The 16,307-nt window shown below is 48.9% G+C and overlaps 2 protein-coding genes across 9 annotated transcripts in view; both read right to left on the reverse strand.

Moving 5' to 3' along the window:
* Rap1gap (RAP1 GTPase activating protein) overlaps positions 1–1,204 on the reverse strand; it is a 62,873-nt gene extending 61,669 nt beyond the window's left edge. For 5 of the 7 annotated variants that reach the window (XR_004606845.2, XR_004606844.2, XR_004606843.2 and 2 more), the window contains exon 1: positions 1,067–1,176. The gene's annotated coding sequence lies outside the window, so the exon portion shown is untranslated. Of the gene's footprint in view, positions 1–1,066 lie in introns of all 7 variants that reach the window. The other 2 variants (XM_076933939.1, XM_076933938.1) reach the window with 2 other exon arrangements.
* Positions 1,205–6,808: 5,604 nt separating this feature from the next.
* Usp48 (ubiquitin specific peptidase 48) overlaps positions 6,809–16,307 on the reverse strand; it is a 65,441-nt gene continuing 55,942 nt past the window's right edge. For both annotated transcript variants that reach the window (XM_034501887.2, XM_034501886.2), the window contains exons 24-27: positions 14,910–15,035; positions 12,609–12,657; positions 10,297–10,323; positions 6,809–9,194 (exon numbers count right to left, since the gene is read on the reverse strand). In XM_034501887.2, coding sequence (XP_034357778.1) covers positions 9,172–9,194; positions 10,297–10,323; positions 12,609–12,657; positions 14,910–15,035 — 225 coding nt within the window. In that variant the 3' untranslated portion in view covers positions 6,809–9,171. The remainder of the gene's footprint in view (positions 9,195–10,296; positions 10,324–12,608; positions 12,658–14,909; positions 15,036–16,307) is intronic.

Here is a 16,307-nt window from a genome sequence, read left to right on the forward strand (position 1 = left end):
CATCTACTCCTTGTTCAGATCCTTCCACTGCCAGTCAGGCTGAGTTGCCACAGGGGAACCCCATGAGGCAGGGGCATGAACACTACTTAGTCCTGCTGCCCTGAGGGTTCTGAGCTTATCTAGACACTTGTCGGTGCTATCGTGAGCCATTTCTTCCCTCGGATGTTCTTAGGAAGAAGAGGTAAGGTCCTGTATTGGTGGGGCACCCCACATTCAGTTAGCTCCCTTGGAGAGGAAAAGGTATTATCTCACCCCTACTTCCTCTTGACTTCCTTCTGCTTCATACCTGGCAGGATTTGTCCTCCTACCTTTCCTACAGCTACTAGGTGTCTGGCCCTGACTTTGGCAGGGAGGGGACTGAAGGACAGGGACAAACGCCAAAATACCATGTGAGGATGGGGTGGGGTGTCTTTCCTAACCCCATCTCAGACCTCAGGCCTGGGCTGTGACAGTCACCCACAAGGTCAAGCATCACAGAGAGATGGATGCAGGGGACGGACACACACACACACACACACACACACACACACACACACACACACACACGGGCGGAGGGGGCAAGGTTTCTTCACCAAGCTGGCACATTAGCAAGGCTCCCAAAGGGCCTGCAGGGCACAGTGGTGACTGCGAGTGGATTTGGCACCGGCCCTGAGATCCAGCAGAGCCAGGGGTGGCAACAAGGACTGCGTGACGCCAGTACCCAGCTCCGCTGTGGGTCGGGATGGGCAGGGATGCGTTCTGTACCTGGAGATGCAAGGACACCAAGGCCCTAGCGGCGCAGCTCAGGGCGATGGCTAAAGGACTCCCCACTTCCCTGCTTAGAGGAACTGAGTACCTCCCCTTGCGGATTCCGGGCTGGCCTCTCCCCAGCGCGCCCACTTCTCCGCAGTCCCTTCCAGAGGGTAACAGGGGTGATGGAGCCCAGGACTCGGGGCACCTAAGGGTGGAACATGAGCCTTCCCCGTGGCATGGCTGGTGCCCGCGGGGTCTCCCGCCCCGCTGCGCCGCCATCTAGCCTGGCCGCGCCCCTCCCTGCCGGGATCCCATGCACGGAGCCGGCACTCACCGCAGGCCTGGGCCGGGTTGTCTTGGGCTCGGCACTCCGGTGCCCGCGGCAGCCGCTGCAGCTCTGCCGGGACTCGCTCCCCGCTGCCGCCGCCGCCGCCACCGCCGCCGCAGTTCGGGGAGGGGGACGTCACGTGACTGCCGAGCGCTCTTTCCCGGCGCCGCTCCCCCCTCACTGCGGAGCCTGAGCCCCAGGCGCGGGAGCAGCAGGGAGGCCACCCCTGCCACGAGCCCCTATCTAACAGGTAGGGAAACTAAGGCCCAGAGAGGTGTAGGGACGAGTTTAGGGTTGCACAGGCAGACAGTGGCAGTGTTGGGGCTCTAGCCGACAACCTAGGCTGTGAAGGACAACTTCTGGCCCAAGTGAAGCAAGTGGAGAGTTGTGTGTGTGTGTGTGTGTGTGTGGTGGGGGCACTCTTACAGGGCGGCACTGGGGTGGAACCAGGAGAGGCCCAGTTAATGACTCCCTGCCTCTCCTTAGGTTCTTCCCTTTCCTGCTCCAGGCTACAGGAGAGGAGGGAAGGCAGAAAAAGGACCAAGAGCAAACCCCGTATCTAGGCAGTGACTTTGGAGGACCCAGGAAGAAAAGACTTGCCCAAGGTCACCTACCAAGCTGGCAGCATGGGCTCTTGGGTTTGCCCACCAACTCTCATTCCTGTTGGCCAACAGAACGCAAGGTTCCCTGCAAGGTTCCCTGGTACCCCTCTCCCTGAGGCCAGGGCCAGGAGCTGTCTGCACAGGTGAAGAAGACCAGTGCCAGAGCCTTCCTGGGAGGTGCAATATCCTGACCAAGCCAGAACTTCAGATCTTACTATCTCTGGGTTTTACTCATTGTTCTAACTGGGGAAACTGAGGCTACAAGAGCTAACGGTAGAGAGAACTTCTATCCTTTCTGTCCCGTTATATTTGGGGTTGTCCAAGGTGAAGGTAGGACTTGGGAGGAACAACTCAAATCATGAATTTAATGTTTCTTGAGCACCCTCCACTCCCACTCCGATTTCCTGAGCCGCGGGAACTGCATCTCATTAAGAAATGATCTGGGTCTTTGGCAACCCTTACACCAGCTGCTTGCAGGACTTGGCCAGATTTCAGACCCCCACTTACCTCAAAGGATATTAGAGGAAATCCCTCATGCCATCCTCCCTTATGGGAAAAGGCTGAGCAGAGGGCATGTTCTCCCCTAGCAAGCTCTCCTGGCAGTGTGGGTGGGGCGGAGGCCTCGGGTCAGAACCACGTAAGAACAGAAAGACTGCAGAACACCTGGAGCCAGGGCTTCTCCAGCGTCAGTGCTGCTGTTGTGGTAGTCCTGGACAATAGGGATACCACAGCTAGCTAGGGCACCGAGGAGGCTCCTGGAGAATACCCTGATGGGCCCTTTGACTTTCTACAGAGAAACACTTGAGGAACCAAAGTTATAAAAAGGAAACTGAGTGAAGGGGGGGGGGTGATGGGGTTAGGACCCGTGTGGTAGCAACTACTTGTGGCAGGGTTGATCTGCGGAATCTTGGTTATTGGCAATATTTGGTGGAAGTCCTAACTGAAAAACAAAACAAAAAACAAACAAACAAAAAAACCCAACAACCAAATGTCTACATACCTTCTGGTTAGAATGTGACAGACTAGCTTCCCCCAATCAGACGTCCAAATTCCAGGGTTCTCTGAGCACCCTTTGGCTTTTTGTACACAGCAGGGCAGAACCTTGAATTCAGTTTCAAGCACAATCCCTGTGCCTCTTCCTTCTTCCTCAACTCTTTCCCGGCAGAAGCCACTTCCCTCCCAGTCATAAGTGGCTCAGTGCCTGGAGCCTGACAAAAGGCCGTGAGACAGATGGATGGACAGCAGCCCGCTGCAGGCTGGTTATTAGACTGAGTGTCCCATCCGGGCCCAAGGGAGAGGCAGACAGAGGCAGTGGGTGGTGGACAAATACACTGGGGAGCAGGATCCGATGGTTCAGACCTGTAATTCTAGCTCCCTTGTAGGTAGGAAGATACCAAGTTCAAAGCCCGTCTGAGCTGCTCGGAATTCCTTATGTAGACCAGGGTGGTCTTAACTCAGACTCATCTGTCTCTGCCTCTTTACTGCTGGGATTGAACCTAGGAGCCACCCAGCAACCAGGGCCTAAAATGTAATCAGTGATAGAGCACTTGCCTGGCACGTGCAAGGTCTGGGGTTTGGTGTTGAGGATAGAGCTAGTTGGTAGACTGCTTGCTAGCATCAAGAGACCTTAGGGTCACTCCCCATCACCACATAAACCAGGCGTGGCCTGTGATCTGATCACAGCACTCAGGAGGAAGAGGAAGGAGACCTCAAGATCATCCTCCAGGCATAGTTGAGACCCTGTCTCAAAAGACAAAAAACAAACCCAAACCTAAAAAACCACCCAAAACAAACCAAGAAGCTCAGTTGTACTGTCACGGGCCTTTGTCCTTCCATGCTCTGAACCCAGGTGTCAAGCCCAAGAGCCACAGTGCTGCTGTGCATGGGGGACTGAACATGCCTGACGTTGGCTGAGTAAAGAATGGAGGCTTTGCTGTTCCAGGTCTGCTTCTTTAGAACCAAGGAGCCTTTCAATTACAGCCTTTTCCTCTTTATAGAAAGCCTCTTCAATGAGAGGTTTATAATCTCTTGTGGGTCCTGGAGGGCGCCATTCTGAGCCAGCAAGAGCCCCCAGGGAGGCGGCAACACGTGCCTCTGAAGGGGGCTGGGTGCACAGCCTGGCATGAATTGAAGGGGAGATTGGACAAAGGCCCTGGAGCTTTGCTTTCTCTGGCCTATTTCAATCCAAACCACTCAGCACTGACCACTCACGCATGGCTACCTCTAAGCACCACCTTTCTTTTCCTTAATAACCCAGCCCACCACCCTACTCTCACAATTTCTCTCTCTCTCTCTCTCTCTCTCTCTCTCTCTCTCTCTCTCTCTCTCTTTCTCTCTCTCTCTCTCACACACACACACACACACACACACACACACACACACACACACACACACACACCAACCACACAGAGCTGGCCTCAAACCTTTACCATCTAAGGCTGGAGAATGAAAACATGTATGACATAAGTATAGCCTCTGAATGGTTCTTGTGGCTGTGTGTCCTAAAACAGAAATGGTGCCCCTTGGGGAAGACATACTTCCACCAGCTCTGACAAAGGGAAAACACACAAGGCAGGACGTCCCCAGAGGGCAGGCATGCTGGGCTAGGGGTTAGATAGCAAGTCTTCAGAAAGAGGATGTTGGCCTAGCCCCATGGGCTCTCTTCTCAGATGTCCTCACTGGAGAACCTCTGAAAGACCCCGAGAGAACGTCATGGCTAGGGCTGGCAAGAAAGGTGACTGGGCACTGGTGTCAGGGGCCTAAGCCAGCCCAGAACTAACCAAGATGCTTTCCCTGAGATGGTTATTGGAGGTAGCCATTTCAGCCATAACCTCTGGCTCATTCTAGTTCCAGAATCTGACAACCCTGCACAACTTGGCACCTCTTTCATCTGGAGAACCAGCGACAGGCTCTGGAGGGATGAGATGCTGCTGCCAAACCTTCAGACACAAACCACCCAGAGGCAGTTCGGCAGTTGAGTGACAAGTCCTTAGAAGCAGCCCTTTGGCAACTTTCCAGACACACACCTGGAGCATCCTCCAGGGAGTCCGTTTGAGTGTGGGAACACAGTGCGGGTGCTAGGAAAGACCTAGTACTTTTTCCTTGCGGAGCTCATCTGGCAGACAGCATGTTTGACAATGTCCACACAACAAACTGAATATACAACAAGGAGCACACTTGTCCATAAGAGGAGCTGGTTGCCTTGGTTACAAAGCAGGAATGGCAGTGGCAGGAACACCCAGATGCAAGTGTGCAGAGGCCAGTGTGCCAGCAGGCCATGGTCCAACCCAGGCAGTGGCTTCCCTGGAATATGTGCCCACTTCCTGTGGCCCAGGGCCTGCCTGGCCTGGCAACACTAGCCTAGATCTGGAACCCAGCAACCACAATAGTTGCTGCTACAGGCATTGCTTCTGAATCCAACAGCAATTTTAGTGACAGGCCCTGGCTGCCTGAGGTGCTGGCTAAGCCAGTGCAGGAAGTGTCTTTCATTGTATATGTTGGAGGGGAGGGAAGCAGATGTTCTAAGGCTTTTCTCTAAGAGATGAAGCTCATTTGTACTGACCTGGACTCCTAAAGGCAGGAAGATCAGAAGTTCAGGATTATTACTGGCTACGAAGACAGTTTTAGGGCAGCCTGGGTTTACATTAAATCTGGCCCACAAAAGGAAAAACAAAAAACAACCCCCCCACCCCCCGCCCAAACAACCAATATAAGCAGGAAATGGTAGGGAGGCTGGCTACCTTGGTCTCAAGTTCAAGGCTAGGCTGTGTGATCTAATGCTGTTAAAAAATAAAAACAAAGGCAGGGAGTGGTGCCTCAGGACTTTAATCCCATTACTCTGGAGACAGAGGACCAGAGTTGGAGGACAGCCTAGCCTTACAGTTTCGGAACAGTCAGGGCCACACGGAGAACCACTCTCAAAACCAAACAAAATCAAGTTAAGCTGAGTCAGCTCTCCTGCAGAAGTACCTACTTAAGGATTAACCTTGAGCTTGCCTCCTTTGGACAGGACACAGCAAAAGCTTGGCCAGTGACACGCTTGGTAGGTCTCAATTCTGATGGTAGACCAAAACCTGTTTTCAGTTTGCAATTCTGGAATTACTGCTTGCTTCAATACTCCACAAAGAAAACCTCCACAGGCCAGGAAGTACCTATGAGGCACCAATACGCAGCCTGGCGCCTATACACCCTTGCTGGCCTTTCCAAGCAAGCAGTTTTGTTTGTTTTGGTTTTTCGAGACAGGGTTTCTGTGTGTAGCCCTGGCTGTCCTGGAACTCATTCTGACCAGGCTGGCCTCGAACTCAGAAATCGGCCTGCCTCTGCCTCCCAAATGCTGGGATTAAAGGCGTGTGCCATCACTGCCCGGCCAAGCAAGTAGTTTTGATGTTCTTGGCAACGGCCATCAAAACTGAAACTAGGGATAAGAATCAATCATTGGAAAGGCATAAATCTGTCCACAGTCAAACTGTGTTTTGAATACCTTTTAGCAAGGTCCTGGAGATGAATAGTGCGCTGCTTAGCCACTGGCTCTGGTGATACTTGTGGGCGGAAGGGAAAGATCTATGAAAAAGGCTAACTGAACATCTGTCCAGCCATCGCTGTAGCCTGCAGGGCTCCTAGTACAAGGTGTACAAGTTCTTGGTGAAGGCTAAGCAGGAAGCTTGGTTGGGTGGTTTCCGGATCTCTGACTCTTCTCATTACAAGCGTTTTCCCACCAGCATGTATGCACACCCAACCCTTTGGATGCTGGGGTGAACACTGTAGCAGGTAAACCAGGTGGACCCTTCTCTTCCTGCACAGCAGCCTTCTCCATGTCAGGGCAAGGCGCTACCTAAAGGAAGAGCTGTGCAGGGTATTGGCTTCCCTTTTATGTTAGGGGTCTGGGTACATGGTCAACACTCTTCACACAGCTGCACTCCCTCCAGCTGCCCTGTATCCTGATGGCCCTTGAGCACTTGGTGCCCTGCTTGGCTAGTCTGGAACAGGAAAGACAGGATTCTCTGCTCTGTAGGGACAAACCATCCCCTAGGTATCAAAAACAAGCTACTGAAGCCAAACATCAGTGCCTGCCAGGATCTGGTCAGACCCGGGACCAAAGACCAGCACCTAATAGGTGAAAGGACAAAGAACTCACTCTGGATAAAGGTCCATGGAAACAGAGACACAGGTGTCTTTAATTTGGCAGAAAGGTTAACAGTGATTCTCAGTAATAAAGTTCATAAATACAGAAAACAGGTTTCCTCTCAGGGAATAAAGACATCAAATGATAGCCTACATGTCTGGCAATGGCAAAAACCATTTCAGCACAGGAGACTCTACACATTTGCTTGGGATTAAAGAATGATTAGAAATCTATACGGGTAGAGCTGGGGATGTAGATCAATATGCAGAATGCATGTCTAGTGTGCACGTAGCCCGGGGCTCGGCACAGCACAGGAAACCTGTCACAGTAGCCACATGCCTGCAATCCCAGCACCTGGGAGGAGGAAGTAGGAAGATCAGTTAAGGTTATCCTGATTACTTAGTGAGTCCAAGGCTAGCCTGGGTTACAGGAGACCCTGCCTGGGGAAAAAAAAAGGAAACATAAAGAAGCCTGGAGATTCATAATCTGGTTTAATGCAGTTTCTGAATGTAGCTTTAGAACCCAGCAAAATAGCTAGCCTGTGCTGTAAGGCTATCCCAGCTCAGTAGACAACCAGACAGCATGAATTAGTAAGCAGGAACATGGCAGCTGTTAAGTCCAAGTGTGTATTCTTTGAAATTTGTCTGCTTCAAGCTGTGAGGAAGCGGAGTCCAGGAACCCCAAGCTTGGGAGTGGGAGTAGCCTTCTTCAGTGGGTTCCAGGTCCAAGCTGACATTCCAATGAGGCTCTGCAGTGGTGGTACCATCATTGAGCCACACTTCAGCTGGCTGACATAGGGTCTGCCCCACCTGCATTTGCCTGACAGGAATGAATGGCTATTTCCTTGGTAACATTCTGTAAAGGAAGCAAAGGATGCCTATGCAGCCAACCTCACAGTGCTAACTTCTAGCTTGTGCACATCCAATCTCAGGAAAAGGGGGGAACAGCTTCTTCTTGCTATTTGTCCCCACCACCTTTTAGGGTGCTGAGGTTCTGCCAACGCTTTTGTCACACAGCCACGAGCTCCAGGTTTCTTTGTAAGGACAGTAAAGGACATTTGTCAAATATTTGGTTGCCTTTCAATTGTCTTGGCCTTGGGAAAGAGAGGGCTCTTGGTGAGTGAGGCTTGGTCCCATGAGTCCCTGTATTCCCGACGGCAGGAGTTCCTTGAGTAGGCTTCCAGGAAGGTGTGCAGCTCGCCTGGCTCTGCCTGCACTTTTCACCATCTCTAGAACACTCTTCATTGAAAACATAAATACCACAGCGGGACTTCTACCCAGCAGCCATAAGCACTGGCAGAAAGCTATCAAAAGATGCTGCTAATGTTGAGATCAGCTTGTATACATCAGTTAAAGTTTTAAAACAAACTAGAGGCTTAAAAAGAAAAAAGTAAGAAAAAAATCTGTCAGCAACTGGGCCACAAACACATACCAACAACCACTCAACAGAGAAAATGCAGACCTGCTGCCCAGACCAGCCCCATGCTCCACTAAACCTTTCTGTTCCTGCAGACACGGATGCTGCTTAGACTAGCATCCAGTGATCCTGAGCTGGTGAGATAGCACACCCTGTATAAGTCTTGTCCCTCCTATCAGAAGAATGGTTTTCAGAAAGAAGTGAGATCCAAGGAGAGCGGAAGGAACTGGAGAACAGGAGGGTTGTCTATAAAAACCTCCATGTTGTCCTGCAGAGCTTCAGTCAAATGTTCCACTCTTCCATCCGGCGTCTCAAATGATCAGGGGTACTTTCTTTGCTGCCACCATACACTGAACATTTCCCATCACCTCTGGAATGATGGAGAAAAACAGACAGTCCCTGGCTTGACAAGGAAAGCACACCGGTGGGTGCCTTCTACCCAGCACCGACAGACAGTGAGCAGATGGCAGGGCTGTGGCTGTCCTGTAGCGGCGGTACTCTGAAGACACATTCCTTGTTGGCAAGTCCTTCACTTTAATGCTTTAGTGAAAGATGAATATAGGTCAAAGACAGGTTGGGTTAGCAAGTTGTGTCTCTAGACAGTCACCTGGTATTTGGAGCAGGATGCTAGCCCACGTACTGTGACCAGGGCATCTATATGAAACTGACTGGGACTTTATTCCCTCCTGTGTAAACATAATTTAGTCTTACTGCTACTCTGCCTGCTCAGTCCTCACTCGCCCTCCCACCTTAAATAGAAAATCTAAAACATCTCCTTCAAGTCTGATGTCCATCAGTGCAATCTGCTTTATTTGACATAAGGCAATTGGGACAGTCTCTTTTGAATGGATTTTTGCCTTCTGGAAGAGCCAGGTAAGAGTTTAATTCTTAAATCCACGTTTTAATGCCCTAACATGTCAAGTTTGTCTTCCTTTCTGGTCATTCCTTGGCAGTCAGCAAATGGTCAAAGATTAATGTCCAAGCAGGCCCGTACCTAGAACAGAACACATGTGGAGGGATAGCTCAAGTTATGAGTCTGTGTATTCAGTTTGGCAACAATGTGTCAGCAGGGGACATCCACCATGATACATGAACTCAGGGGCCCTTGGCACAGACTCTCAGGGAAACCCACTCTGCTTGACAGCCAGGTATCCCATGTACATCACACAGGTGAGCCGGGAATGACTAATGCTTTCTTTCCTTTCCTAGCCACGGCCAAAGAAAGTTTTTGCTTTCGTTTGCTTAGATCCTGCCACCAGTTCCTCTGTGGCATTCACACACAGACAGCAGAGCCACACAGGGCCACCAGTTCCTCTGTGGCATTCACATACAGACAGCAGAGCCACACAGGGCCACCAGTTCCTCTGTGGCATTCACATACAGACAGCAGAGCCACACAGGGCCACCAGTTCCTCTGTGGCATTCACATACAGACAGCAGAGCCACACAGGGCCACCAGTTCCTCTGTGGCATTCACATACAGACAGCAGAGCCACACAGGGCCACCAGTTCCTCTGTGGCATTCACACACAGACAGCAGAGCCACACAGGGAGGACGGCGGCATTTAGGACAGGAGCTTTGTCACTGTCCATTTGACTCAATATCATTCAAGGCAGAATCATAACTTGCCACAGACCTTGGGATGTGGACAGTGAATCACCACACCAACTTGTCACAGGTATGCACACATGCAGTGGCTGAGGAGTCAAGGTAGGGCCATATCCACCTGAAAATCTCTGATTAATAAAACCTGCACTGACTGATGTCATTCTGCAAAGTCTCCCACCACTAATTCTTAGTCACACAGAAGATGCCCTGCTGAGATGCTCTGGGCAGGTTAAATATCAATCTAGAAATGTCACTCACAACATCCCAACCTCCTCTAGAATGAAACCGAGGGAAACATTCTCACACACCAGCCTCATATGAGGCCTCAGTGCTGAAAAAGAGAGAAGCTGGAATAAAAACGCTTTCAGCTAAAATTAATTCCAGTCACGAGACTTGGATTGGATTGAAATTTAAAATCAAATTGCAGCCTTCACATTACCAGTCACGGTGAAGCTCTTGCATGGAGGAAGCATGACAAACGCCTTACCTTTAAAGCCCTCTTCCGGCATACAAACTGCAGAAAGAAAAGAATTCCAGAGTGAAAGACAGCCTGTCAGCTAGTGAGAACAGGTCAAATGCTTCATGATGAGAAGTTGAGAATAACTTTTAATTGCCTTCGTCACCTGGAATGGACCCCTTAGAACCTGTGGTAGCAATCTACTACTGGTGAGCTTTCTTTCTCTTCAAAGTGACACACGTGACACAGACACACAGACACACACAGAAAGGCAAATGTGGCGCACCTGGAGAAGACCTCGTGGCACCTCCAGTAGCTGTGTTTCTCTCCTGCCTCTCCCATGCGACAGGAATCACGTGAGGTTGTAGCAGTCTCTTTTTTCTGATATCCTGTTTTCCTTCCTTATTTATTTATTTTTTTTAAAGATTTAACTTGTGTTATGTGTATGAGTGTTTTGACTGCATGTATTTCTGTGACCCTGGTTATCCCCAGGCCAACGTGAATCAAAAAGGGAGTCAGGGTCCCCGGAACTGGAGTTACACATGGTTGTAAGCAAGTGTGCTGAGCTGGGAAGCAACCTGCATCCTCTACAAGAAAAACAAGTGCTGCTAATGACCTCTCTTGGCTCTATTTCAATTACTTTTGAGACAGGATCTCACGCTACGCTAGGACTTGGGCAATTCTCCTGTCTTCAGACTTACAGTGCTGAATTACAGGCATGAGCCTCCACACCTGGCTCAGTATTCTTTTTAAATAACATGTTTTCCCCGCTTTCCATATCTTAGCCTCTGATTAACTTCCACAGAGGAACATTCAGCTCTTCTACCACCTGCCCCACCTTAGCAACACCAAGCCTGGCCCTGGCTGCCATTGGTTCTACTGCTCATGTGCTCTTTCTCTGCCTGGCAACTCCTGCATCAATCACCTGCTTTGTCTCTTTTGCTTTTAGATCCAGTAACCTGTTCTAGGCTGTTGCAATCACTTCCATTATCCTTTGCAGATAGTTCATCCTTCCAGTCTCAAATTTAGACCAGTGCTTACACTGCTTGCCACACAGCCTGGGCTGAATCTTCCTGGCCCATGCCTGGTCCTTCCTCACCATGTCACCAATAACTTTCTTGATCTGCCAACCCGTTATGAGTGCATCTCTGCACAGCATGCTGGCAGGTAACTTTGGAGGGTGTTCTGAGTGGCAGGCATGTGAGCAGAATTAGTTTCTCTAGCTGCAGAATCGAGAACCAGAAACCTCCTTGGCTCAGGGCATCACCCTCACTTCCCACCACTGTCCTAAGAAAGCATCCCCTCCTAGCTCACCACTGACTGTTGCATAACGTGAGTCAATCCATTTTTATTCCTATGAATTCTTTCTTTTCTTCTAGAAATATCCTTTTAACATATGGCCTAATTACCATTTGCCCATTTTCTCTGTATGTTTTATAGAAAACCTTGTTTTTGGACTGGCTTTGAGCTCATAATCCTCCTGCCTCAGTTTCCAATGGTGAAACTGAAGGCACGTGTTACTGTGCCCAGTTATTTGTAGACCACTTTAAAGCTTTCTGGGCTGCCTACAATATTCTCGTAGTTTGTCCAAAGACACCCCTTGCTTTCATGTTCTCAGTTTGGTCCTCAACTGTCAGGTGACTCTATCTATTGATATTATCAAGTGTCAAGCAAAGCTTCTGAGGGCCCATTACTGGACACCAGTGAAGCCACAAGTCTTGGGATATGAACAGCCCTTTTCCTAGAAGTAACTCACTCTCTCCTGTTTCCTTAGAGAGGGATTCTTCTGGCACTGGGTTGCTTGTGCTCTCGTGTGCGCTCTCTCTCTCTCTCTCCTTCCCTCCCTCCCTCCCCCCCCCTTTCTGTTTGTTATAACCCTGACAGTGCAAGTCATCCCAAGTGCTGAAATACCTCCTATAGCTGCTATATCTGAGGTACCCAATGGACAAATGGTGGCACAGACAAGAAGACAATGGGTGGAAAGGATCATAGGGTGCAGAGCTGTCCGACAGCTTCTCACACAGGCTAGAAACACAGAGGACAAAGTGTGCCTGCCTTTGGAGCTGCAGAGCTTCCTGCTCCTGTGTTAAGTCTTGACCTCCATCACCCCTTAAAAGGCTTACCTTTTTTCCAGTTTCCTCATGTTAATAAACAATGACTGTTCTTCCTATTTTCCACTTCCCAACCTTTTACCCCACATTATGACCAATACTGGCAGACTCTACCTTAAAAGCAGGCACCTTTTTCTAAGGTCAAAATTAAAACCTAGGGCACCTCAGCTTCTATCTACAGCCCTTTATATTAGATCCATCACCAGGTCCTGAAAGCAGACTGGTCTTTACCTTGCATGACATCATCCATTGCAGCATAGTCTGCAATTGGTTCATCAGCCTAGAAAACAAATGGAGACAGTTCAGAGCCATAGGGAAGGACAGGCTGAGGGAAGAGCTGGGGAGTCACATCACTCTGAAGCCTGGCTGGTGGTTCCAATACTGGCACTGCTACAAAGCCTGTTCTATAGATCACACCCTTTTACTGTGTCTCAGCCTCCGGGTAGCAGTGATACTCTCAGGCTATACAGTTTTCAATTTGGAAAAGAGGCACCTGTTCCTGCAGGGTCAGCAGCAATGGTCCTCATCTACTCAGTGCTGCCTAGCTTTGTACAAACAGCTGGTACTGGGCGGGAGGAGCCTTGTTCAGACTTATGCCAGCTATGGGTCTAGGCTCCTTGACTCAAAGAAATGGCGCACTGTCTATGGCAGAGCACTGCTTTCTTCCCCAAACGAATCTTCAATGGAAAAATGTCAAGTAGCCATATTTAAGGGGAGAGTAGCTGCAAAGGCAAAGAAGTTGATGCCATCCAGAATCCACTGCTGCCCTGCCACAGGACCCTTGTAACAAGCTGATGATACAGTTCTGGGCAGAGCTAAGACTTACATGGCTGCCTGCTTTGTTGTACCGTCTAAGCACAGTGAATCAGAGCTGGGAGATGAGTTACAAAAACATGCCCAGCCCAGGCTAGACATCTCTGGACTTATTCTACCACAAAAATGCACCACTGTGTGGCACAGCAGGGTCCTTCTAGACACCAAGAGACAAAAAGCAAAGGGAAGTCACAAAGTAAGTTCTTGGGGAGCGGAGGATGGAGGTTGTGGAAGACCTGCTAAACCCAAAGCCAGTTCCCATCCAGGACAAGAGCCTCCTCAGTCCATGTTGCTCCCCTTGCATCTGAACCACGCACCTGAAACTCCTCCCCTCCTCACAAGTAGATATAGGGAGGATAGCTCTAATTCCAAAATCCAAAATGTCTAATTTTCTTTCTAAGCTTGCAATAGGATATCTGAAATACCCAATTTCCATAAGCAAGCGCCTTTGATGGGCCACAGTTGAGATGTTCATCCTTATATGTCCAGGATAGGTTTTTGTCAGTTTGACACAAGATGGAGTTATCTGGGAAGAAGGACTTCAATTGAGAAAATACCTCCATCAGATAGGCCTGTAAACAAATCTGAGGGACACAGCCTTGATTAATGACTAATGGTGGTGCTGTCCCTGGGCAGGTGACCTTAGGTGGCAGAAGAAATCAGGTGTGTCTAGGCATGGCACACACCTTTAATCCTAGCAGTGAGACTCTACCTCACAAAAAAACCAAACCTACAAAAAAACAAAACCAACCAAACAAAAAAAAGAGCAGGTTGGAAAGACAGGAGGTACAAGCAGTCAGCAGTGGTCCTCTGCCTACACGTACCTGCCTTGAGTTCTTGCCCCCCCACCCCCAATGGTTGTGGTGTTTTATCACAGCAATAAAAACCTAGCTAGGAGATCTTGTTAAAATAACAGATGTACATTTTAAGTATCAAGAGTTGGCATTCCTTTCACAGGTCACAGCCCTACCCTCTGCTCTTCCTCGAAGGGAGGAAGCCACAGACCCTTACCTGCTTTGTTTGCTTTTTGTTGTTGATTTTGTTTTAGGGGGTAGGCTGTCTAGCTAGTCCAAAACAGAACAGAGTGCAAACACAGTGGTGCATGTCTCTAATGCTAGCACTCAGGAAGCAAATCAGAAAGCCAACCTAAGCTATATAGGCCCCACTCCAAACAATACAATAAGCAAACCCAAAGAAACATGTGCACCCATAGCAAGCAAAAAAAGAGAAGGAAAAAAAAAGAAGAGGCTCACTGAAGTGAACCCAGTGTGGTGTTGCTGGTGATGGTCCTGGGTTCTGACCCGGGCTCCTGCCCTCCCTTTATACGTGGAATGAAAAAGAGATCTAAAGTCCAGAGTAGCTGGCCACATGTCAGAGAAAAAACAACTGATGCAGATGTAGATGGGAATTTTCTTGGCAGAGCTGTCTATTTTGACTGCCTATAGCACAGACACCAATCAACACAAAGACAAAAAAAATTCCAGAGAGGACCAAGAACAGGTAGGAGTCTGCTCTGTCTTCTTAGGATCAGGAAGCCTCCTGAGAACAAGACTCAGTGCTGTCTGTGCAGGCCTCCCCTCCATCTCTAATAGTGCCTGATAACATGAGAGCAAAAGCTCTGAGTGGCTCAAGACCCAGGCCCTTCACCACCGCTGTACATCCCTTACCAGGGGTGCAGCACTGAAACCTAGAGGCCACAGCTGGACAGCTGTTACTCACCTTTAATAAAATGACAGATTCAGGAATGACGCCGAGGGTACCAAGGGTGGCACAGTCATCATTTAAAATCTTTCCATCAATTGACAAATTCTGGTCAAATGGAGCGACTGAAAATGCATGCATGATCTGGCAAGAAAAAGAAACAAAGTCTACACACAGGAGAACACTGAGACCTACACCCCCTTGAAAACATAAAACACATTGTAAAAATCATAGAAAAAGCCCAAAGGCCCCAGGGTTCAGAAGCAACCAGCCCACCTGCGGCGTTGCTAGTGTTCCTAGGAGACTAAGCCTGAAGAGTTCAGAAAACAGAGACAATTATACACCCAGGTTGGTGCTTCAGTGTCTTGTTGCTTCCCCAAGTCTACAGGGGCAGAACTTAAATACGCTGCTCAGCCTGAGTCCGTCAGGACAACCCCGATGTACACGATGTACACGCTCTCTCAAAACCATCTAGACTCGAGCTGTCTGGTACATAGAATCTCATTTATAAAGGAGGTTAGAACACAAGGCCTCCGAACCTAGGCTGGCCTGAGATATACCACAGCCATCTCAACAGCAGCAGCAAACACACACATTTGAATTAATAAGCCATTTGGACATTTTAAAGATCTCTCCTCCCTCTTTAGCAATCAGCCTGGATTGTGGCATTCAGACCTCAGAACTGCCATGTGTTCTTAGACTCAGTGCTGAGTATCTAGGAACCAAAATAGGATGTCAGGCAAAGGGCCACATGACTTACCCCAAGACTGACATTCTAAAACACTGCGATAAGTCCTCAATGTCTTCAGATTCAGAAAGTTAAAAAAAACTTTTTGTTTAAGGCAGGTTTGGTGGGGTAGGCCTGTATTTGCAGCCATCTGTGAGGCTGAATGGAAGGATCAAGTTGAAGGCCAGTCAGTGTAATTTAGTAAGATTCTGACTTAGTGGCAAGGCACTCAGGGTAGGCCCTGGGTTCAGTCCTTGATATTGTGAAATGATAAATAATAGTGGTTTTCAATCATTTCTGGATAGTGATTACATCCAGAGACAACATTGAAAAGGCACTCCCACACAAACAATAACATTTTCTATTCTAAACAGGAAAGATAATTTTGATAGTCACTTAAAACTTTTTTACTTAATTACATTATTTACTTTGAAACAGGGTCTTACTATGTATGTAGCACTGGATGTCCTAGAACTTGCTATTTAGATATGCTAGCCTCCAACTGTCAGAGATCCAGTCAACCTCTGCTGGGATTAAGGCTGTGTATTACCAAACTGAGCCAAGACATAGTATTCAAATGTATTCTGTAATAACTGCTTTACACTGCTACCCTGATGCCAAAGGACTCATTCAGCTTTCATGCTTTCTGCAATTTGTAGGCAGGAAAGATAGGCCTCATGTAGGAAAAC

This window comes from Arvicanthis niloticus, chromosome 5 (genome assembly GCF_011762505.2).
Source record: "Arvicanthis niloticus isolate mArvNil1 chromosome 5, mArvNil1.pat.X, whole genome shotgun sequence".
In the NCBI taxonomy this organism is placed as follows: Eukaryota; Metazoa; Chordata; class Mammalia; order Rodentia; family Muridae; genus Arvicanthis; species Arvicanthis niloticus.